Raw genomic sequence first — 25,635 nt, 5'->3', positions numbered from 1 at the left:
TGGAACACATTGTTCTGGGCTCTCAAATGCGTTTCCCACACAATGACAATAGTTGGAAAGATTATGTTAAGGAGAATACACGAGAAAGTGTGGATTCGTAATTTAAGAATTCACGAGGCACAAAGCAATGGTTTAATAAGGAGTAGACTAGTGCACACAGATATACCTTGAAGATTTGCAGTATTTATGTAATTATCGCACGAAGACATTTTAGGATACAACATTTTGGTCCTCAAAAATAAAGCCATTGGAGTGCTAGGCTTGATACCAGGCATGGAAATACACAGGACTGTTCCTTCATTGTTGTAGGAACTGATTTCCCACAGTGACTTCTCACTTGCTTGGTGTGCATTATATGGGCACCAGTCTGATGTGGACAGCTTGGGCTCATCATTTAATGGCTTTATTTACTGCTTGAAACACATTTAGCAAAATATGGCAGCTGCGTCAGATGTTAACAAACAGGATTTTCCAACATGTTCTTAATAAAAGACGTAACATGGATTTTTATCGACACAGACCTTTGACATACATTACATGTAGACATTTGACAAACATTACATGTAAGGTTGGTGAACAATCTAAAACACAAAATATTGGCAATTTCCAGATGATCATTACAGTCCAACCATTGAGAGTCTAACCATATTGATCCAGGGCAACACAAATCAGAGCTGATTAAGCACAAAATTTGCTTGCACAAAAAAACCTTGTTAAGTAAAATCAGGTTACCGGCCAAAAATCCATGCGTTGTTACGCTAAGTAAATAATAGCTGAATACCTGTCACAAGCAGTGTACATCGCATGAAGTTCTGGCCGGTAACCTGATTATATATTAAGCAAGGTTTTTTGGTGCTTAAGCAAATTTGGTGCTTAAGCAGCTCTGTGAAATTGGCCCCAGCTGGGCTTAAGACTAGCAAAGAGCACACAGATTCCTTTTTGAAATATGGCAGGCACATTAGGGTGGGTGTTATTTGGATTGGCTAAATACAACAGTGCCAAATGATTCATACAAGAGTTTAGCCAAACCACATAGCATTCTCTGACACGTCCTGGTGTAGTATTATCAAATCAATGATTCTATTTGTAAGTAAACAAAGTTACTACCCATAAAATCAATACATTCTTGGCTAATTCATTGCAAATTAGAAACACAAAGGGTAAATGTACTATATGTGCCCACAGGTAAAATAGTTTCCTCACTAGCCAAACGGAGTTCACTGTATGTATATTTACATGTAACAAGCCAATTAAATATTTTGGCAAGTTCTATTTTGTTAAGTTTGTGTCAACATACTTTGATGAGACAGTGTTTCATCCAGTGACTTATCCACCTGTCTTTGGATGTGTCCAACTTGACTAGGGTGGGCACTTTGGATAACAAACGGTATCAAATGAGAGGCTTCACTGGTGTGCATGCAAAGATGCTCAGGGCTTATTCACAGTTTGATGGAATCATGGAGCTATATAGCTCCATGATGGAATTTAGTCATGTATAAATGTGCGAACCACTTCCTGCACACAGCTTATTATACTTTAAATGTATGCAATTATTTTTCCTTCACAACACAAGTGCAAACAACCCAAATCCAACATAAAACTTTTTGTCTTTGCAATGTTCCTTCACATCTTTTGCCCATTGACTTATATACATGGAGAATATTCAACAACTTAATGTTAATTTAAATTTCGGTATAAGGACAAGTGTCACATCCATATCATCATAACAAACAAACACTTGTCAAGCATGTACAATGCAGATGGTAGACGTTTACATCCTCTTTAGAAGTAATTGGATTATCCAGTAATTCTGTTAGATGGCATTTTATCACTGACCTTTCAGTTCAGCGTTACCCTGGGTGTACAGTTGCATTTGCCAAAGACTTTCTCAATGTACATGTTTATTCATATTTTTGCAGCAAGAGCTAAAATTTCTTTGAGTAAAGCCAACATCTTTGGTGTCACACCTATACTCACCTCAAAGTCAATGTGTGCAAAGAAGGCATGTTTTTTAATGTCTTCCACACCGTTTTCTGCTGCCCCTAGCCGATTGGCCGGGTTTCTCTTGAACAGTTGTCGGAGAAGACTCTGAGCCTCAGGGCTCAGGAACTGTGGCATACCCAACTTGGCTCTGAAATGAACAAGATTATATAGCACCGGCTTATTATATTATGCACATATTTGTCTTTCATACCTCCAGCAGTCTGGGGTGATTTTATTGGCTGAGAGCCCATTAATTGAGGTACATGTACAAACATGCCGTTTAACGTGCAGAAATTTATGATTGTTAGGATGTGTTTGGCACACACACAAATTTTAAATTGCGCCAAAGCACACATTAAACAGCTTTGTATTTTCTTGCATATATCTTTATTTATTAGTAAATCAAAACATAAACGGCATATAATCCCTACTCTTCTTAAAATGATATTTATCTAATTGCTGACAAAAATCTTAATTTTGATTGTAAAAATTACATAATTTGACACTCTGCATCTTGTGTGGTCTTCCCAAATATTGTTTTCATTGTGTGGTATGTGTATAGACATACGTTCCTACCTTCTGAATATTTTAAATGCCTTGATGTGTGACTTATAAATCCAAAATGTAACTACATGCCGCCTATTACTTATCATTGGTGTATATTTTGTTAGATGCTCACTGGAAAGCTCAGAAATTGAGCAATTTCACTGAAATTTATTTTCAAAGATGCCATGCACAAAAAACACAAACAGTCAAACAGTAAGGCATTATTTTGAAAAGAGTTGATTCAATTTTAAATTGTTTAAAAACCTCGGTTTAAAGAGTGAAAGACGCCTGCACAGTTTAATTAACATACATGCACAACTCTAGACCTCTTCATTCCCCCCCCAACCAATCCCTAAAACAGAAAACCTGATCCACATACATGTAACATGTATACAAGTATCAATGTACAATGTATGGCACAAGGGACTGCGTTGCATGTGAATCAACACAACCAATTATGGTTATTTCATCATACTAACAGCCAGACTGATTGATAAAGTCATTATTAGTACAAGAGAAAAAACGTTTTATTCGTTTGAATGTAATTGAAGGTTGGATGTATACAATCTCAATTTTACCTGAGCTTATTGTTAAAAAACTATGTTCATGTACAGAAGAGAAGATTTTCATCTACATTGTGCCATTTTGAACTCCCCAAATGATAATTCTCGGGTAATTGGGTTACCTTTATGACTTACAGTACTGTCAGCACTCTTGCTTGTATTGATCATATTTCACTTGACTACAAGCAATGGTTAACGCTCTCACTAGCATTGATAAATCCAACCACGTCAGTCTTGTCTGTGCCATCATCGAGTGTTTTATGAATGAATATGGAGTGCCACGTTGTCAGTTTGTGGGGGTACTCTGACACTCTGAATTCTGCTCTCAATCCTCAAGTATCCAACATCAGTTAATGTCAACTACTTTTTCAATGTTTGTCATTCATTCTTCAATTAAGCAATCACGTATATTCATAACTCTTCCTATTACCCAATCAGGAAAAGTGAGGCCTGAATCACAGACAAGGCATCAGTATTTTTATGAAGAGCTAGAAATAAAACCTTCCCCAACCTCTGGTACATGTAGGCATTTCAATATTGTGAAACAATATCCTGAGAAACACTTGTTTACCATCTAGTAAAAGTAGTAAAAAGAAATCAGTACATTGCATACTTGCAGAAAACGATAAGCTTAAGCTGGATAAGCTTAAGCTAGTGGGTATTTTGTTGAAGTATATGTGAAATTGCGGTATAATGTTACAGGCCCTAAGCCACATTTATTTATCGGATCAAGTCAGGCTGATATAATATTGGATAGGTTTTGGGGGGATACAAAAATGTATTGCACAAACTATAACAACATTGCCCGAGTCAAATGAGTCAAATTAGCCTGTGCATTATACAATCTTGTATCCTCCTCAAAGCCATGCAATATTATACAATTGTCCCTCTTTTTACACAGTATTTTATTCATATTAAAGGGAATGTACATCATTGGCTTTCGCTGTAATTTTCAGAAATGAAGTAGTTGAGGGGTTAGTATAATAGATCAAAATATTGTTACACTGACATGTTTGAAGTTTTGTGTCCGAAAATGCTGGAAAACCAAGAAAAACAAAAATGTTCAAGTAGTCTGGTTCCCTGACTGCACTAAAGATGAAATGGATCAATTTATAGATGCCGGAAAATTGTAAGGTAAGGGAACCAATCTAGCTGGCCTGCACCCATTCACAAACATGTAACCAATAGCAAACACAATTTGGACTGAAACAAATGGTAAATATGGAGCAGTAGTTGAAAAAATAGTTAGGTTTTTCCAACGGTGGTCGGCCGACCACCACTGGAAATGTATACAAAAAATACAATTTTCTTGAAAATGACTTCACACCAGGTGCCATAATTTTACAGAATGCTTTAGACTGTCATTCACCAACGTCCTAGTAAGGTATTTCGTAAAAACTTGGTAGTTTTATTTTTTCGATGTTTGCAAATGTTGTATTTTCCCTTTAAGTTTAATTTTTGAGCTAACAGCCACATTGTCTCAGACTATTGGCTGAAATTTGAGCACCTTTTTTCCTTTAACAAAATTGTTATTTTAAACTTAATGAACTTTGGATTTATTCCCATTGCCGTGATGCGTTGTGAAACTTAAAAAAGTGCCTTGATGTCTTACATTTTGACTAAATTCAAGGTAGAAAGTGCAGTCCCTCTCTGAGGTCATTGAGTGGCGGCATGCAATGACATGAATAACATCAATACTGACATATGCAATCAATTCACTATTTAGTGTCCAGCCACAGTGTGCATGTGCTTCTTGTGCCACACAAACCTTTTTTTGTGCATATGGTATACCAGCAAATTGTTCACATTCCTTTTTATCAATTCAGGATTCCGAACCCCCATCCTTGATTTTGAAAAAAAAGGGGGGGGGGAGGAAATTCCCCCCACATACATTTTCTGATGAGAGTGTTGCCCAAGACTTTTATGCCCATGTACCCTGATAAATGTTTCCAACTCATACTCACACTACAATGAAACTGTTTGACTACAACACTGTCAAACCAAATAAATGAACTGGACACGGTCCAAATAAACACACATTGAATTCCTGTTAGCTATTTCTGTAATAAATGTACTGACTTGCACTTACTTGAGGATCATGGCCATTGTTTCCTTCCTGTGTTGACCCTGGAATGGTAATGCACCTGTAAGCATCTCAAACTGGAAGAAAAACAATTTAAGCATCAACCATCACATGACAAGCAGGCACATGGGGTCATCTGCCTTAGTACCAGCATTAACAAAACAACTCCTGAAATGCAAACTCTGCTGATTTTGGTCAAGATATTTGACATACATAGGGAGAATGGCGAATGAAGACTACAAAAACAACAAGACATGTAGCATGCAGGATTTGTTATACAGCTTGTCCCACAATGAACCTAACAGGTGAAACCAATTAATATAGGTATATTGCAAGTGGGTTTTGGACTATTTTCAAATTACCTCTTAAAGTCAGATAACCAATCTACCACACAAATGTTATTTCATTCCAATTGATGCATTGGAACAAATGCTATGCTTCATCAAACTCAAGGGTTGAAAATCATCTTGGGCCACTTTCCTTGAAAGTGAGAAAGCACAGTTAGAGAAACACACAAAGGATGGTTCAAAAGTGTTAGTGCAGCTTGTCAGTTTATCGGTTGGGCAAAGGTTTTTTTTGAAGACCAGGAGATATTAATAAAAAAAAGTGGCCCAAGTGGTTTTTCAAGTCCCGTATTGTGATTGCTGTGTCTTTTGAACAAAACATCCTAATGAAACCAACAAAAAAGCATTTGGAAGACAAATTATTCTACTCAGCAAAACATTCGACACGATTTTGAATACAACCCCCACTTTTCTGAAAACTTGCCCAATCCGACTGTTAGGTTTTTTGTGGGACAACCTGTATTAATGTTCATAAAGACATACTGGTACAATGGTGTTTAGACATCATGAATTGAGCATGAACAATAATGTTTAAATGTTTGTGACCAGTAAACATTGCATGGACTGAATCGCTATACATGTACGTATGTCATAACCTTCGCACAAATAGTGTGGTCTGAATTTCATTTAGAAACTTAGTACTTTTTCTCCTTTTTTTTAAAGATGGATTGAAGGATTTTGTTTCATTTTTTATTAATGAAATCAATTTGTTGGGTACGATTTATCTCCCAAAGATATCAATGCTGATATTGAAGTGGATTTGAGTGAGGACTGTAAAAACTTAGATTTTAAAAGAGCATAATATGAATGAACAGAAAGTTGAAGTTATTCTCATTTTTATATTTCAGATATACCATTAGAACTCCGAATGACCACCAGTCAGCTGCTGTTGTATGGCCTCTACGGTTCACCACCTCTGGAGCCATGTATTCTACAGTGCCACAGAATGAATAGGTCTTGCTGTTATCTACAGACTCTTTGCTGAGACCAAAATCTGTCAGCTTGATGTGGCCTGATGCATCTAGCAAAATACTACAAGGAAAGGAAAGTGATGTGAATCAGGCAAATTGTAAACTTAGTGAAAGCATATGACAAAAGTGAAATGATTTTGCTGACAAGAACTCATATTTTGCGGGGGAAACAACAATGGAGGTTGCTACACACCCTTCCCTCACACTGTCTCTAGCTAGCAACGCACATGTATGAATTTAGATTGGCAAAAAAAGACAAATTAAAAAGTGTTAATAGCTGGCTAATACGGTATACATTCAGTAGGTTTAAGGTATAATATAACAAATACCAGTTCATTACTGTGATATAAAAATAATTAAAATCAAGTACATTATACATACCATTACATGTAAGTTTAAAGAAAGAAGGACAAGCAAAATAACAGTGACCTTTAGTCCATTCTACATCATTTTTTGTAGAACCTTTTGAGGTGGACAACTGTACAATTAACTCAGCCAATTCCCCCAGTCCAACATCCGGTAAAAAATGAAGTCAACAATTGCAAGGCAGAGAATTCAACCAAACGGTGGCTGCCTGCTGGATTGGATTACACACACGCTCATATCCATCCATCAAACCAATTGATTCATCTCACAATAGTCAAGAGAAAGTTGTGCCTGATTGCAACGGGGTATCAAATGCCCTAAATGAAGTATGTCCAAAATAATGACAAAATGAAAAATAGGGTCCAAAGATCCACTTTAGAATGCCCAAGGTCTAAGATTTATAGCTGATACATGTACATCGTATCTCTGATCAATACAATTATACATGTACTCCACAATACTCTCAAACAGGCCAAATAAATTCAATTATATCCAATGGGATATATTGTACCAACACATGTGCACATATATATCCATTGGACCTTCTTTCGACAACATTTTCATGACCCTTTTATTTATATCAACAATATTGCCAACTCTTTGAAAATGTTTGAGGGGTACATTGCAATATAACACCCTAATAAAATAAAAGGTGTCACTGAGATAACACTACAACATGTCTAAACCCACACTTGTGGCCTTTCTCTATGGTCTGATCAAGCATACAAGAACCATGTCTGGGTGAATCTTTTGGTGGTACCATTTTCCTTTTAAAGAATTTACAAGTTATTTTGGAAAGAATGTTGCAACCGGACGCCACTTTTTTCTTCATACATGTGTCTCATCTCAACAAAGGTCAGTCATTGCAAAAAATGTCAAAAAGACATGAATCTGGGACTGAGAACTATTTCCAATGTGAAACATTTTTCAATTTTGTGAGGAAAATACTTAGAAAATTTTCTTGACTCTCCATAGACTTTGTACACAACCGCTGAAAAGGCGTCTGGATACTATATTCTTTCCGTTAATTTTTTTCACATGAAGTATAAAGTCCATTGTTATGCAATATGGTTCATTTAAAAAGTTTCAGTTTGTGATAGTGTCTCCCCTATGGTGTCATCCTAAAACAAAACCTAGTAGTGTTGATAATATTCTGACCTTGATCATCAATAAGGTCCACGCAATTATCAAAAAGTCCTTAACTTTTAATCAGTTATTTTACTGAACAAAAAAGAGAACACCAAAATACATGCAACCGCTGATGAGTGTCCCTGCCATAAATCACCATGTCATAGGTGTGATACACACTACATGTAGTCACGTACTATCCATCTGATTATTCTCAATGCTTCACACATGCACACATCGTTCTCATCACCATCAGTGTCATGGCTAAATGCACATGTGCCTGACAAGAATACCACTTGCATCATTACAGTCAGAACTAATACACGAATCACACCTAATTTCTGTACCTTCCAAATGACATGCTGAACAAATAAATTGAGGTAACCTACATCCAAACATCTGCTTGGATGATAAGTGGTGTACCTGTAGTTGCTTCGCTTACTTTTCTGGTTTGAGATCTCTGTAGATAATTCCTAGGCTGTGTAAGTGATCTAAGGCCAGGGCTAGCTCAGCAAGGTAAAGCTTGACATCATCCTCTGTGAACATCACCTAATGAAGAAAGAAACAATGAAATAACATGGTTTTAAGAGCAACACAACAATATGGTACCATATTTCAATGAGGGTGCTGCTCAAAGTGGATGATCATACAAACAATCAGACCATATACATGTATGATGTTTTCAGGGAGGCACATGTGCAAAATTTCCCAAAAGGCACTCTTTACAACCGCTAGTTCAAAAAGGCACTCATTTTTTGGGAAAAAGGCCACTTGTTTAAAAAACAAAACACTTCTTTGAAACAAAAGGGCACTTGTTTAAAAAAAATGAGTGCCTTTTTGAACTAGCGGGTGTAAAGAGTGCCTTTTTGGGAATATTGTCATTGATATTGCTTGGAAAGGAAAAGACAAAAAACTGGAAGGAGTGAACTCAATGAAAAACATGTCCAGCTCTAATGGTTAAGATGTCGTTAAGCACACATACTTGTACATTGTACATGTATTGGAATGCATTCCTCTCATTGCAATATGACAACACCAACACTCCAAATCCAGTATACTGTTTCTTTACAGCATTCCAATCACCTGACAGCAACTTCTGGTGAATTCTTTCATGACAAATCCTCATGTGACTCTGCCACATAATGTGCGATGTGTATCCTATACATGTACATTGTATGTCAAAACTGTAGCACATCTATACTACAATCACGAAAATAATCGGAGGGCGCTGCCATTTTCCCGACCGGTCTCCCGTCCCGCCCGCGCCCGTTGGCCGCGGGGGGTGCGGAACGGGGCCCGACTATTTCCACCCTATTTCCCATAATTCCCTTCCCCATTGGGCCGCGCCGGCCATCTTGCGTATGGGCCGGTGTCACATGAAAATTCGACTCCTATGAAAATCGGACCCCTATTTCCCTATTATTTATTGGTTGATCCCTCGCACGTGACAGGTCACTCTCCCGAAATGATCCTAAAAATAGCATAGTATCGTTCGCACCTGACAGGTCACTATCCCGAAATGATCCTAAAAATAGCACAGTATCGTACTCACGCGTGCGCAGTACTACCAATGAGTCCACATTTCATGGAGTCGGATATTCACGCTACACCTGTCGTGCCACGTATACGTACGTATACGTTCGTATAGAGGAGCATGCGCTGCAGCGCATGCAACGGTATTCCATGCAACATGCAAAGCTAAAGGCATGGTTGCCCCACGCGCGAAGCGCGGCATCCCGCTAGTGTAAAGTATACCGGTAATAACTGCATCCTTACCATACATGCCATGAGCCCTGGGCCTTTTGGGGGGTAATCATCCTTACTCTCAGCTGAGAAGCTATATTGTGAAGGACGTGGTTACCATGTAGTCGAGCCTAAGGCATGAAAAGGCACCTCAGGTTGCCACCATATGACCCATGTACATGTCTGACCATGGAGCACAGCCAGAGATCAAAAGTGTTGATTTTTGCAGAGGGAGGAAAACTAGAGAGCCCAGAGGAAAACCGGAGAGCCCGGAAAAAATCCTCTTGGCACAGGATCAGAATCAATGTACATTCTACTCACATATGGTCCGTGCCGGGAATCGAACCCAGACCACATTGGAGAGAGGCGAGCACTTTACGCACTACCCACCCATGATTACTGTGCATACATGTACTACCACAGTGGAGTACATACATACATGTACATCAGAGTATGAGTGTACATGTATACATGTATGTCATAACTGGGGTTATGCTTTTCCTTATACATTTTCCCCCAGTGTTTTTCTGTCATTTTTAGATTAAGCATGATTGTTGTCATTCCTTCCTTACTACCCGCATATGTAAAGTAAGTATGAAAACATTAAATATTTCTAGTTGTGCATTTTCTTTAATATACAGGTATGGCATATACATGTAAAGGTCTGTGTACTGCAGCTGTGTGCCTTTGACTGTATGGCATGTATGGGTAAAACCATGCAAGACTCTTGTCAGCTACTTGTCAACCAAATCCATTCCTGTGCAGACAGTTGGCACACTTCTCAAACTGTCAAGTGTCCAACATTGAGAAATTATGTCCTGCATAATTTCTGTGGGTCAAAATTAAACAAGAGCAGAAGCACACAGGAATGGTCACAATTATCAAATTGTTAAATTCAATGGGATAGTGGCTTTAAATGGACAAAAACTAACAAAGACCTTTCCAATTCAACATGGTCTACCGGTATTTGAAAGTTGACACTTGATGGATACATGAAGGGATGTATGGTAGGCAACGGAAGCATTGATAAGGAAACCTGACGTATCTGTGACATCCTCAGGATACAGGAAACACCTCCACAATAACTTGAATCAACTTGACATTACAACTAACAAGCTACATGTATACTATAGTAGACCAGTGCTATTCATTTCAGCCTGAATGTGGTTTGTTCCGAGGGGCTGTGGTCTGTAGCTATTTTTAACTGTGGCTTATTCATGTCCAAAAGATGAGCCACCGACAGACTTGAACAAAATGCCTAGAAATAACAAACTACACATAAATCCTTTTACAGTAAATACATGTTCAACCATGTACATGAATGTGGGCATTTCCACACTAATGGGGTTCGATTTCCTACAAATTTGGGATTTGAGAGGGGGACACTGGAGGGAACAGCAAGAAATTGTGTTCGTTTTTTTCTGTACATTCATGAGGCCTCAATGATCACGTGTACAAAAAAAAGAGAGGACTTTCTCTGTACTTTAGATATTACAAAGAGGTCATCGTAAATAATTACGTAAGAAACATGGACAGAATTTTTGCTATAAATTGACAGGACACTAATTATCATGTGCATGAATTTACCCAAATGTCATCTCATTTATATTAATAACCCATTTAGGAATGCTAACAGCCAAAATAAACACGATTTTCCTGGTCTTTAAGACACTATACGTGTATACAGGGTGTATAAAAAAAGGGGAAACCTAGATGTAAATATAACTGTACCGGTATATTTAAGACTTCACAGGGTACTACAGGGTGAGTAAAAAAAAGCGGAACCCGAACCCCCCAAAATTATATTTCATATTTTAACAAATGTAGCACCAAAACCAATAATGACAGGAAAGCCACTTTCATAAGCTACTTTTAGATGAAAAAAATTACTGAAATTGCCCAATCCGCTAAACGCAATGACCCAACAAAGCCCTTAAAAAGGGCTTTGTTGAATATTTTGAACTTTAAACTGAGGTTTTATCGCTGGTGATGTTTGAAGACAATTGTGACGATGCTTCTTGAAATCGCAATTTTAGACGAAAGAGGTTTTAGAGTCATTGTGTTTAAATAGTGATATTCTTTGAACGGATTAAGCAATTTCAGCATTTTTTTTTCATCTAAAAGTAGCTTAATTGGCTTTCCAGTCATTATTACTTTTGGTGCTACATTTTTTTTTAATATGAAATACAATTTTGTGGGTTTGAGTTCTGATTTTTTTTTACTCACCCTGAGTCCTCTGTGACGTTTTAAATATACAGTAGATTGTCTTGGTAACATAGGGAGAAGAATGAAAAGGCACAATAGTTGATAAATACATTAATTGTAATTATAACTTTCTTTCAATATAAATAGTTTCTGTCCATGTTACAATATTTAAAGTTAAGCACACGTAACATTCTGAGCATACATATCTTGTAAAATTTGCCTGGAAAGTCTTAAATTCTTAGACAGCACAATCCTCAACAATGGGGTGGGAATGTACAAGTGGAAAAGAGGACTAACAACTTGATATTATTATCCTGCTTCATTTCCCAATCCCATGTCACACTTTTGTACCCCTTTAGTGGGGAAAGACCCATATCTTCTAGCACGTCTAGAGATTTGGAGGATCTTGTCCCCATTTTACCTGTATGAGTAGCAGTACAGGTGATGAGAAAAGACAAATGTAATGTAGAATTGTAGGATGTAGGAGGAAGATGACACTTGTAAATTATTGTTGTTTACTGAAATTGCAATCAAACACCTAAAGCTGTTGATTTTCTTGTTCAAACTACATGAAACTTTCTTCAATAACCATGTCACACTTCTTTAAAAAATGTCATGTTGTGGCCACATGATACAGACTATGATGAAGAACTTAAAGCAAGCCCCTCTATACAACACTGCGTGTTAATCAGTTGAAAAATGAGCGGTTTAATCAAACATTACCAATACATGAATCTGAGAGCAACAAAATGTCTCTTTGTTTGTTTAAGAATAACGAGGCTTTGCCTTGACTGCTCTGCAGGCTTCATGACCATGAAGTTTGAGAACACACATTCACATCCTTTCCGCTTTGTAGTGTAGCCTATCATTCACTGTAACCATTCAGGTGCATGCATTTTCCAGAGTGATACAATAAAATACCATCAAGGGATTACATCTAGATAGGGGATATTTAGAAAATAACCATCTTTACTTTTGTGCACATGTATGTGGTGCTAATGTGTGTATAACATAATACATCATAAGTCCCAAAGTGCTCCATCATGTTGAAAATACTCTGAAATGTAATGTTCTTTGTGTGCAATGTTGGCAAAAGTTCCACAAATCTATCTCTCAAGGAGCAACAGCTTTTAAGGAAAAAAAACCTTGCAGAGATACATGTACATGTACATGTACGGAGAAAGATTAATAATTTACATTGAGGTTTGTGTACAATAAATTATACATTGTCAGACTTACATATGCACATGTATGCTAGGACTTAACAAGTTAACTGGGATCAGTGTAATTTCCTCCTGAGCATGGAATAGCTAGTTAGGCTCCTTCCTGGCAGTATATTTCATTTTCAAATGGTAATGGGAGACAGGCAGTGATGTCACTTGAGACGTGAGCCTGTAGTATCTCAAGTGCACTGTAGCATCAAGTACAATGCAATCAGAGCACACTTCCTGCCTATCATTCACTGTACCATTCAGGTGCATGCATTTTCCACAGTGACACAATAAAATACCCCGGTACCATCAAGGGATTACATCTACTGTAGCTAGGGGATATTTAGAAAATAACCATCTTTACTTTTGTGCACATGTACATATGTATGAATACTTGTGGATGAGTATCAAATGATATTTAACAATAGTACAAATATTGACTGCTAAATTTTGAGTGGTATACATGTAGTAAACTTGCCTTCTACTCTATGATCAGCAATGGAGGCTAGTTTTATTGTAGCATGAGCTGAAGCAGTCAATAACTGTTTTATAATGCCTTACCCACAGAATGAGCTTCTTTTTTCTCTCTGATACCAAAATCTTATACAAATTTCAAGTTGAAACTCGATGAACATTTATTACACTTTTATAAATGTTCCTTCACGAACAGTTTGTACACCTCTGTATACATGCATATATGGCAAGGAACTGTTCTATGCTGTATTTAACCAGTTCGTGTCAGATGACGTGTATACACGCAAAGGTTTTGCGTTATGTTGAACAGATAAACACGCAACACACTGTCAGCTCGCAGCAAGCGAGGCCGGAAATATCAGGGATGCTACCTGCAGATGACGGGCTGAACCCGAGGTTCATGAAAAACAATCCCGCTCCTGGGTCCGGTCGATGTAAAAATATTCCCGGCGCGAACTGGTTAACTCTATAGTGCCGAACAATTTGAGCAATGCACACTTCTGTAATATGCGCAGACCTGAAGTTCTATTTTGTTATATTTGGACAGTACCGGTTCATGTACTTTTCAACTGTGCATGGTAAAATGATACAAATAATGAAGACCATGTGACATGCTCTCGGCCAATCAAGAGTCAGATTGCCTGTATGTGGGTGAGGTGTTATGATAACGTTGACAGTATAGGTATGGAGAATCATTAATTAATGCCGATACATGTACAATGTATTTCTCATCATGTCTACTTTGTTCCATGCCTATGGCAAATGTTTTCCAAATATGTACATATGTATACACAGCTGAATATTATGGAATACAGAGGAACAGAGTCCAGTGTACAAGCCAATAAATTCACTAGTATTAATCACTCATTAAGAATGTACATGTATGTACAGTAAGAAGTATATTCACATGTACTTGAACTGTTCTTGACACGCTTACGGTACGTGTAGGATCTCATGCAGCAATTATGATAGAAATGAGATTTGACTGAACCACAGATTGAGGGAAGACTCTCTGAATGGAATGCAAGCAATGAGTCAAGGCCATGTCAAGTACAGGTGCAATGTACATGTGCAGACTGCAGAGTCTGTAATTTGGAATATGAGGGAACAAAATGAAAAACTGAATACATTATTCAACAGTATTCATTTAATTTGATCTTTGTTCAAAGAACTGAAAAATCTTGAGTTGGCAGAACATGTGCACCTGTTCCACAATGCACATGTTCCACAATGTGCTTGATCAGCTCTTTCTACAAAGATGCACATTTGTACATTTGTATATCTCTTCATATGAACATGTTCCTCCATATATTCCAGCAGTACCTGACAAATCACAACTGAAAACAGCGACTTGGACAAAACCAGATCCAATATCACATTTCCTTTCAGCCAAGGTTTGAATGGGTTCATGGTTAGGCTATTCAGCACTTCCTTTGACTTTGACCCATCTCTCAAGTGATATAGCATTCAAGTCTCTTCATTTTCAAGCATTACTGACGCCACTAGGTGAATCCTAGGCTCATCTGTAGTTACTGCAATGAACAGGATGTACATGTACAGTAGAACACATGTACACGTATAGGATACCTAGGATCCAAATGGAGACATAAAAAAATGTATGAGTGTACAATGTACATGTAGTATATCGATACATACATGTCCAAGTATCTATATCTGTGACATTCAAGTACAGGTATACTAGTACCAGACTATCATGTACATGTACATGAACATACATTGTACATTTAAGCTCATTTTCTGGCACCATAAAAAAATACTTTGAGTCAGCTCATGAGTCAGCTCATGCTCATGTGTCAGCTCATGAGTCAGCTCATGAGTCAGGTGTGAGTAGCAGGAGATGAACAATGAAGACTGCCTTTGACACAGTTCATTTGATGGTTTGGTCTGTTTGTTACTTGACTTCAGACTGTTTTGTGTTGCAGTGTGACTTTATGATCGACTCGTGGTGACTTACCTCCAGGGCTTGAATTGAACGACGGCCACGACGGCCAGTGCAGTCATTGCCTTATTACTGGCCGAGGGTGCCCCCCAAAACGTCCACGTCTTCATGGCCAGTTTTGCCTTGCCCCATATTTACCTTGGCTGTCGTGCCCTTTTTTTGCAAAAACATCCATAAGCCTATAACAGCAACTACATATCCTTGATATCAGTTGTTTTTACACACATTGACATTGTATTTCGACGTCGTGCCAGCCCGATCGGTTGTCTTAAAATCTCACTGAATCAATCACACACAATGTATGTAATTGTACACACAAACTGAACCTGGCTTTACGATTCCCGATGCACTGTACGTATGTATGCACGATGTACGTGTACATACCGGTACATGTGCTGATACTTCAAGTAGCAACACCCCCGCTGCAAATATAAATGTCTGTATTCGTACACACACATACCAGAAGGAGTACGTAAAGCAGATCTTATGTGTAAGTCAACCAACTTTCTTTTTCTAAGTGCTTGCACGTGTGGTACACAATACGCATTCCTGTTCGTGTACGAGACAAACAAGGATAGTCACAGCACACTTCGCTCATACCCCCCGCCCTTTTTGCAGGGTGGGGGATACGAGCAAAGCAACACGCGTGCACGTGGTGTTCTGATTGTCATAAGATATAATGTTGATCGTGTATTTACCGGTTGGTGCCCTATAATAAGAGAACAAAATCCAATTTTAATCTATTTGGCGACTTTAAGAACATGCACACATGTGTACATGTAGGTCATAGATAGAGGGCAGGGTTAGGGAACTGTTGGGGCAAAATGATGATGACAACAACAAAACGCAACACAAAAATAAAGATGGTGATCGCACGGCACCAACCATAAAACCGTGTACAAAAAGCGTAATTTTTACCCCAAGAAACTGTTCACAATTACAAAAAAGTGTCATTTGAATTGAGAGATGTCTGTTTTAGGTTGGAAAGGTAATTTTCCAATGATAAAACACCCTTGACTCTAATTTGAGTGATTTTTTCCAACTTTCACTCGGGAGGTAACACACTGAGTAGGCCTATACAGTGTTTATACGTCGGTGAAGGGCAAAACCTAATTTGATGAATATATATGTCTTCCAGTGTAATGCATGCCTGCCAATTGAGAAACCACATCCAAATTCTTTGTTTTTCAAGGGTAGATATTGGTACAATTATTGTACACAGACGCACAATCAAGTAGTAACAGCTGGATACTGTATGATTAGCACTCAGAAGAGTGCTAGCAATATACTGGAAGTTACAGGATAAAAGCAACATATTTCTCCCTCATTTTTGTATTTGATCAGGTACACAATAAACTCTACTGAAGTGCAGACAACCCTTACATGTGCACTTTCAATGGACACAGGTGCAGGAAAGAGTCCCTTCCTGCTTCCTCCTAAATAATCATTGCTTTTGCCACCACATACACACATGTACATGTACATGTTGGTCCTACAGAAAAATAATTATACAAAATAATCATCCGCCTGTTTGCCAATCAGTGAGATTAGCTGTTTTCTAAATATAGTGATATTATAATGCTTTGCTATAAACGGACTAACACAATTTACATACACATTGTACTGTACAAGAACATGTACCGGTACATTGCACAAGTTCATGCCTTTGTTTAATAATTTGGATTACGGATCCATCGCCTAAAAATATATAAAATAACAATTAATTTACAAGCTTTTGATTCACGATTAAATATGCAATGCCACCTTCAAACCAAAGACAGAGAGAGCAATACTTGCTCATACGCAACGCTACATGCTCAATCATGTTCTCGTGCGGTACAGTAATGGTATTCTGGTTCCCACCACCAAAGATATCACTGGCAGAAAGATAGCAGAGGGGATGGAAACCAGCTGCACTGGGCCACAATGCTGATGGCCAATTCCCCAATGTCTGCAATGTCATATGCGATAGATGCATACGGCTGTTAGAACTTTGGCAAAGGAAACATTGTTTGAAAGGATAATACGTACATGTAAAAATGAAGATTTTGCTATCACTGTGTATGCATTTTTCAATGTTTTTGTATTATGTTCTTATATTTGAAATGCCATTTGATGGCCTGGCCCATCCCACTATGGTGCCTGCAGTACAGGTCATGTTGGCCATGTTGGCCATGTTGGCTGTGCAAAATTTGCCTGCAATATAAATTAATATCTTAATCAAAGCAGTTTTGAAATTCTATGGGGCATAGTTTGAAAAGTTTTGTCCAGTTAAATAAATATTTCAGTTGGGTACTTCAGTGACCAAAAAATCTGTGCCCCTACACGTTGGATGTTTTCTCCCGCTACCTGCCCGATCTTGGGACCTGAACAATTGGTAATCCAAGTAATTATGGGCTCTGTGCATTAGTACATACATGTACATGATGTACATGTACAAATGCATCCTGAGGATCTTGTGCAGCATGCGTGTCCAGGTTGGAACATGTTTCTGCTAAGATGTGTTGGAATATTGACTTAAATGGAGGTGTGTGGAGTGCAGAAATGTCAAATCATGCTTGTAACACTGCAGTGACAGACTCAACATTCACACACAAGTTGTTCCATTATGTCGCTGGGTGCCAAACCCTCCCAGGTGTGCTGAAAGATCCTGTCATCTACAGCATGTACAGCATTAGTTATCTGTATTCAGTATCGATCCCGGGAATATACATTTACCCTGCTTAGCAGTATCTGACAGGTGTCAAGTGCATGTTACCATCTATTGATGGCCATAGATTGTCAAACACCTGTAAGTGACAGTTAATTCCTATGGCAAATGGAATGACTTACCTCCTTAGAGAGTCTGGTAAAAAGATCACCACCTCGGAGGAAGTCCAGGATGAGATACAGCTTGCCTTCAGTCTGGAATGCTGCATATAGGAGTAAGAATATGATAACATCAAATATAAGGAGCTCATGGTAAGTGACAGGGATAACAGATGTGATATAAATTTACAATGTTGTATTTGAATACATTTTGATAAGTACCAGACCTGTAATTGAATACACGCATTCCAACTGTGACAACATAAAACTGTCAAGCAAACACTGTTGCAAACTAACATAAAGGTTTCTACAAGTTATTTCACAAATCTTGATCTTTCATTTCAGTGTGTGTAATTCCATAGCTACTATACTTTGTTTTTGTAAGGCCGAATAAAACAACAAACCATGTTTCTCGTCCGGGTTTTGAAAAAAAGGAGGACGAGGGGCTTTTTATTTTGTATTTTTTTCAAGATGGCCGCCAATTTAAAATTTCCTGCAACCGTTGGTGTTCCCACTGTTCAAAGACACTTTTAAAATGAAAGACAAGTTGGACAAGAGAACTGAACATATTTACAGTGTCATTTAGAGTTGTATTGGTCACATATTTTGCAAGTATTTATTTTCCGATGAATTTGTAGACATTTTCGGTGTTTTTTTAACTGCATTTTTCAAAAAAAAAAAAAAAATAAATAAATCCAGGGGCCTCCAAAAAGGAAGTGGGCGGGGACGAGAAACTTTTTATTTTTCTACTTTGCCTAATGAATACCCTTACCATAGTGCAGCTTGACGATGAATGGATGATTGACATCTACCAGAATATTTCGTTCCATCTTGGTTCGCATACGATCACGCACTGGCAAGAGAAAACACACCATCAACCAGTCATGCACACTTTTTCAGGAAACAAGGTATTTTATAAGATCCCAAGTTCAACTAAGACCAAGCAATGGACCCTCATCTCTTGAGTGTCATAGAATACTTTGTGAAAGGGGAAAAGTGGGATTAGACTTACGTTGTACTGTTCATACTTGATTTAATGGACTTGATTTAATAAAATTTAACTAAAATGATAGTAACATGAACATGGAAATAGGTAAGATCTTATCAGTGTCTGCACTTGGATGTTTGAATGGAGAACATGTTACTCAGACCAAGGATAAAGCAACCAAGCTGGTGAAAATACACATCTGCTATCACGTCTCATATCCACATCTGTAGTAATGTATATTAAAACCTTATGGCATGTTGTTTACCAAATGCAGAATGGTGTGACTGTCAATGCAATCTGCCATGACTTCCATAAAAATAATATACTGTCTATGAAAGGAAAACGTACATGATTAAACAATAGACAGGCCAGCCTGCACTTGGTAGCTGCACTGGTCGCACTTAAATTGACCTGCACCCGATTTCATCAAACTCTTCGTAACTTACGATGCATCGCAGCGCTGCAAAGCGTCGTATCCCTACGACGCGTCGCAGCTGCGACGCGTCCTGCGATCCATTTCACGAAACACGTCTCAAGTGCGACGCATGGTATGTGTATTTATAGCACAACTCGGTGACTGTTTTATGTATTTAGTCAGCGTACAGTAAATAGTCGTCTGATATTCAACAAAGAGTCGTCGGATCTCAGCTCGAAATTTGTTAAAACAAAATGGCGGTCGTGCGATGCAATTTTGAAGGAAAACAAGCTCTCAGTGGACTGTGTAGCTACTTTGAAATTTCAACTTTAATATTCCGGTCTAATTCATAATTATTCAATGAATTTTCCATTTACAACTTTACACACATTGCCTCGGTATTATAATCTCGTTAATGTAATTTTTATGGCGTAAAACTGGCTTAGAAATGACTCTTCTTATTTTGCGATGACCACTAGACACGTCTTAATTTGCGACGTGTTTTAAGCTGTTGTCAAGGAACTTACGACGCGTTCAACACATTGCAACTTTCGTGAAATGGAAGATACGACGCGTCGCGAGTTGTGATGTGTTACACGTCGTAACTTGAGTTGCGACGCGTTGCAGCGTTTCGTGAAATCGGGTGCAGGTCCATTTGACTAGGCAGAGAATGACACGTAAAAGTAACCAAGAAGTTGCCAGGTTGGTTGCACTAGACTTTGGATTTGTTGTATAACTGCAACAATTCTTGCATAGTCAGTTGAGAAACATGGAAGTATTACCAATCCTACTTCATTATCATTATATTGCTGCATATTCTGGACTTTGGTTGTGATTCAAAGTTCCTATCTGCTTTGAACTGGGGTAACGCTGATCCTTTGATTTACCTTTCAATGTTGCTTTTTTCAGAACTTTCATGGCATACAAAGTACCACTGTCCTCACCAAACACCTTTCGTACAAGAAACACCTGTTGGAGAGATAAAAATACATGTAAATGTATATATTGAAACAATAGGTTCCACAAGACAAACAACGTCAATGACCAATGGCTGAATAAGAAATACACGTTTTCAGTTGATTGGCCACTTGATACACGTACCTGTTCTTGCACCACAATTTACCTATCGCCGTTTTAGACCACGCCCCTTAGACAACCCTACAGAATTGTGTACGTTAATTTTTGTTTGTCTCAGATTTTGCACATTCCACGTCCAATTGCATTATGTAATTGGATAATGACCCAATTCTACCGCGATAGGTTAATACCATGCATACTTGGGGTCAAGTTGTTGAAATGTCTAATATGTACCTGTCAAGTCTAAATGACAGATCTGAAGTTTGATTTGTGTACGTGTAGATGTATCCACAATGTACATGAGGTGATTTCCAAGAATCTAAAATGCAGCGGCAGAACCAATGATTCACACGATGTCTATGAACTACACTGCCATTCACATATAAACATCTACAATTTATCGTTTAATACCTATTAGAAGTACAGAATTTGTCCATATAATTTGTAGTATACAAATAATGTATAAAATGTATGTACCGTAGGACTGGATACAGCGTTATTGAATGAGGCGAGGCAGTTATGTAAAGTCTGTAAGTCTGTAATTATTGTTATTTAACAAAATCATGTTTAGTTCCTTCAAGTTGTGAAAATAATTATTCAAAATGAAAATGGACAATGTATAACATACCACAAACCAATTGATGATAATCTACATGTACAATGTATGGTAAAGTTTCGAACATTTTGTTATTCACTGTGCGTACATTTTATTAACATTCGTTCAATTCCAACTTTAGCAATTTTGGGATACTTGCCAAGAATTGTGTTCAGTCATGTACATGTACATACCGGTATATCCATCCAAAAATATACAGATTCTGCAGACAATGATATGAGGATATAATTTCATAGCTGAAACACTGCTTTGACACACGTGTACTCCCACGCACACACACACCGGTACCTATATTGTGTACATACATGTATGCACATTGTACACAACAAACCTTAGCATTTTAATCTTAGCTTTGAACCAACTAACTTGATAAGTTCAATTATGGCAGGCAAATTAATCAATTAGAATACAGGTCTATTTTGGATAATGTACGGTATAATGTAGAGCAGTCACCATACTACAAATGTACATTACCTATATGTCCGTATAACATTCCAGTTCTCATGTTCATTACTTAAGGCGAAAATAAAGAATAGTTCTGCTTCCGGTTACCCGACCGACCCTATTTTTAGGTTGCGACCCTACAAATTTTATCGGCAATTCCAAAAAAAAAAAAAAAAAAAAAAAAAATGAAAAAATACAAATAAAATCTGTCTTTTCTGTCTTCACAAAATACCTCTCAAAAACCCTTATGCATCCAAAAATGCTTGTATTTATTTGTTTTCTTACTTACATTCGCTTTTTTTCAAAAGAAACCTCTGTTATTACAAATTCGCTTCCCGATATAACTACTTCGCAATTCGATGTCACGCACGGTGACTATAATCACGTGGCGACGACTGGTTCCCGCCGCGCCGCGCAGGGGCCAATTTAGAAGACATAATGAAAATGCGGTAACCAGTCCATAGCTAGCTATGTGACCGATAGCGTGCTATCAGTACAGTGCAGGCGCGCCACTGTCAACTGGTCGGATTCGACATCGTAAAAATGCCAAGAAAACACCGATGGAGAAAGAACATTTTTGCAAGTTAATTTACAGAATTGATCTAGCTTGTCTGTGTATATATTTTCTGTGTTCAAGAGTTCATTTTGAGATCGCACTACTCGTATTTGGAGTGATACATGCCGCGTGTTTCCTGAAATTGTTGACCGCAAAAACAGGTCTGTCGGCCCATGGTGGGCCGCTCGCCACACACGCACGCATCACACACCTCGGAGTTTTGGCCAGCTCCCCGCGTCTTGACTAGCATTGTGCATATGGTGTGAACGGCCTGAATTTTCCATTATTTTTGAAATTATCGAACGTAAATATATTGACAATAATTAAAGGTAGGTTTTACTCACTTTTTGTTGCCATTTCGTGTATAGCTTTCGTAGTGCAATAGAAATAGTTCAGGCTAAAACTTCACATATAATTGAATACCTCATTCAATCTGCATAAAAAAAAATTGGCCCAAAAAAAAAAATTCCGACCGACCAACCCTATTTTTGAAAGGCATGTAATCGGAAGCAGAACTATTTTTTTTTTGGCCTAATCATCCTTGTAATAAATGTATGTTTTACATGTATGGGCAAAAAGGATTTATTAATTTTCATAAGTTCTTAAGTGGTATAACTGTTAATAAACATGTTCATGTTGGACGGGTTAGGGTACAATGTACGTAGTGGTACATGTTCATGTTCCTGCAATTGCACTGAATTCAACATGCACTGAATTCAACATGTAAAACAAACCTGGCGCCCCGCCATATTTTCTGCGGCGCCCGCCAATGTAGAAGTCACCACCAAGCTTTAAAATCCAGCCGCCAGGTTTAATTTGTTTGACTCTACAGTGTTCATTTACAACTAAAAGAATTTAGAAACAAGAATGACCACTTCTTTTTCGAATAAAATTGAATGACTTCCCGCTGAACCCTAGCCTCGGCCAAGTTCGCGATGCGCGCGGATCATAACTCACTTTATTTCTATGATCGATGCAGTTAAGTCTGGTTCTGACTATTCCGTTCTCTTCTATCATCATATTATTCGGGGGATCGTCTGGTAACCACATGCACCATTTTTCCATGCACATAATGCTACATGACCTACGTACTGTACGTATACGTAAACACGTGTACTGCTGCTGGACTGCAGGCCTAGCCTGAGCATGCGACGTGCGTATACGTTTGCGGAATTTGCAGCAGGCATTGGCGTGCATCATCTTTAATAGTTTTAAACATAGACTTCGAGGCCAAGGCTAACTTTTATTGCATGTTGTATTCCATGAACTTCAGTTGTAGATTATGAGGCCTATATTTTCAAAAGAAACTTCCGTTATTTTTACAAATTCGCTTTGTGATATAACTACTTCGCAATTCGATGTCACGGTGACTATAATCATGTGCGTAAACCCAGCCCAATGCGGCGATGACTGGTTCCTGCCGCGCCAATTTAGAAGACATGATGAAAATGCGGTAACTAGTCTGTGAACGGCTACGCGATCGATAGCGCTAGCATGGCTCTGCATTGCAAGTATGTGCACTGTCAACTGGTTGGATCCGACATTGTAAAAATGCCATGAAAACACATGGTTAATTGCAAGTTAATTCACAGAATTGATCTAGGTTGTCTGTGTATGTATTTTCCGTGTTCAAGAGTTCATTTTGAGATCGCACTACTCGTAATTGGAGTGAAACAATGCAGCGTGTTTCGCAAAATTTTCGACCGTTAAACAGGGTCTGTTGGCCGCGAGCCACACATGCACAGTGCATCACACACTTCGGAGTTTTGGCCAGCTTCCCGTCTTGACTAGCGTTGTGCATATGATACGAACGACCTGAATTTTCCATTATTTTTTAAAGAATTATCGAACGTAAATATATTGACAATAATTAAGGTAGGTTTTATTCACTTTTTGTGGCCATTTTGTGTATAGCTTTTGTAGTGCAATGGAAATAGTTCAGGCTAAAACTATTATGTCCAGTAATAACTATCACCCCCATACCGTGGTTGTTAACTTTGAGAAAATAATAAACTTTATAAGAGCAATAGTAAACCAATGAAATGGAATTCTCCTTAAAATCTTTAAAACTTCTGCTAAAAAAATCAGGGTAATTGGCCTGGAATCGCCTCAGATTGCACCACAGAGCATCTAGAATCCAAAATTTTCCCGGGGCCCTTAAGCGGGCCCCGGACCCCACGCCGTAAGGGCTTCGCGCTCCGCGCTCGCAGGAGTCCCCGCACCCCAGCACCAACCTTTCATTTTCAAAGTTGGAGAACACTGAAATTGTATACCGGCACATGTAGTTTGTGTGATGTCATCAATGAAACAGCCCTGGTTTGTCAAGTTAAATATATGGAAATACAAAGAAAAGTTAAATTTTATCGCTGAAGTCATGTGCATGCCCATGTACATGTACATACTGTATGATGAACTGTATCGTATGTTTAATTGTGACTGCAAGTTAATCATGGGTTACACTTCATCTCTGGTAAGCACCAGAGTATGCCTACATGTACAATCATTTTTGACAATAAACAGTGTACCTGTTTTGCCTTTAAATCACATACATGTGTACATGTAGATGGGTTTACATGTTTATGCCCGAAGAATTAGAAATCCCACAATGATTGTACATGTACCGGTATGTAGAACACTACATGTATGTGTACTACATTGTACATGCATCTTTGCACTTCAAGTTATTTCCATTTATTTACATTTTGTTATTTCCATTTATTTACATTTTGTACGTGTACATGTACACTGTACATGTAAATCACCATGTCCAAATGGACCTACATGTAGTTATCTCTGCCATGGATGCATTGCTGTTCATTCATACCAGATGGCATCCCAACTCGATTTAATATTTCATGCATTAAACATCTTCAATGGCCAGGCAAAAATGGCCAAGCAGCTTGTTTACCTCAGCTACATATCCACATACATAGTACATGTAGACATTTGTTATACCATGGTAATAGATTGTGATTTTTATTGGTCCATCATTAATCGCGTGTCATGCCACAAACACGCATGTACAGCGATGTACGCCGTGCGCGCGCGGTACATGAGTAAATTGTGATGTACCTGTATCCCACAGGGTACATTACCTTTTTCTTTCCCCCTGTTAAAAGTGTTGTTTCCACCGCGTTGTATTATATTTCTGTGA

General features: G+C 38.2%; 1 protein-coding gene across 1 annotated transcript in view; it reads right to left on the bottom strand.

The window, feature by feature from the left end:
* Nucleotides 1-25,635, bottom strand: part of LOC119722952 (ribosomal protein S6 kinase alpha-3-like) — a 65,332-nt gene that overhangs the window by 20,665 nt on the left and 19,032 nt on the right. Inside the window, exons 5-11 of the mRNA XM_038193371.1 lie at nucleotides 20,676-20,757; nucleotides 19,158-19,238; nucleotides 18,410-18,489; nucleotides 8,427-8,533; nucleotides 6,374-6,551; nucleotides 5,182-5,252; nucleotides 1,978-2,131 (exon numbers count right to left, since the gene is read on the bottom strand). Coding sequence (XP_038049299.1) covers nucleotides 1,978-2,131; nucleotides 5,182-5,252; nucleotides 6,374-6,551; nucleotides 8,427-8,533; nucleotides 18,410-18,489; nucleotides 19,158-19,238; nucleotides 20,676-20,757 — 753 coding nt within the window. The remainder of the gene's footprint in view (nucleotides 1-1,977; nucleotides 2,132-5,181; nucleotides 5,253-6,373; nucleotides 6,552-8,426; nucleotides 8,534-18,409; nucleotides 18,490-19,157; nucleotides 19,239-20,675; nucleotides 20,758-25,635) is intronic.

The sequence above is a fragment of the Patiria miniata genome, unplaced genomic scaffold, assembly GCF_015706575.1.
Source record: "Patiria miniata isolate m_02_andy unplaced genomic scaffold, ASM1570657v1 HiC_scaffold_16, whole genome shotgun sequence".
NCBI lineage: Eukaryota > Metazoa > Echinodermata > Asteroidea > Valvatida > Asterinidae > Patiria > Patiria miniata.
Note: the sequence above shows the minus strand (reverse complement) of the source record. Positions and strands in the feature narration are given on the sequence as shown.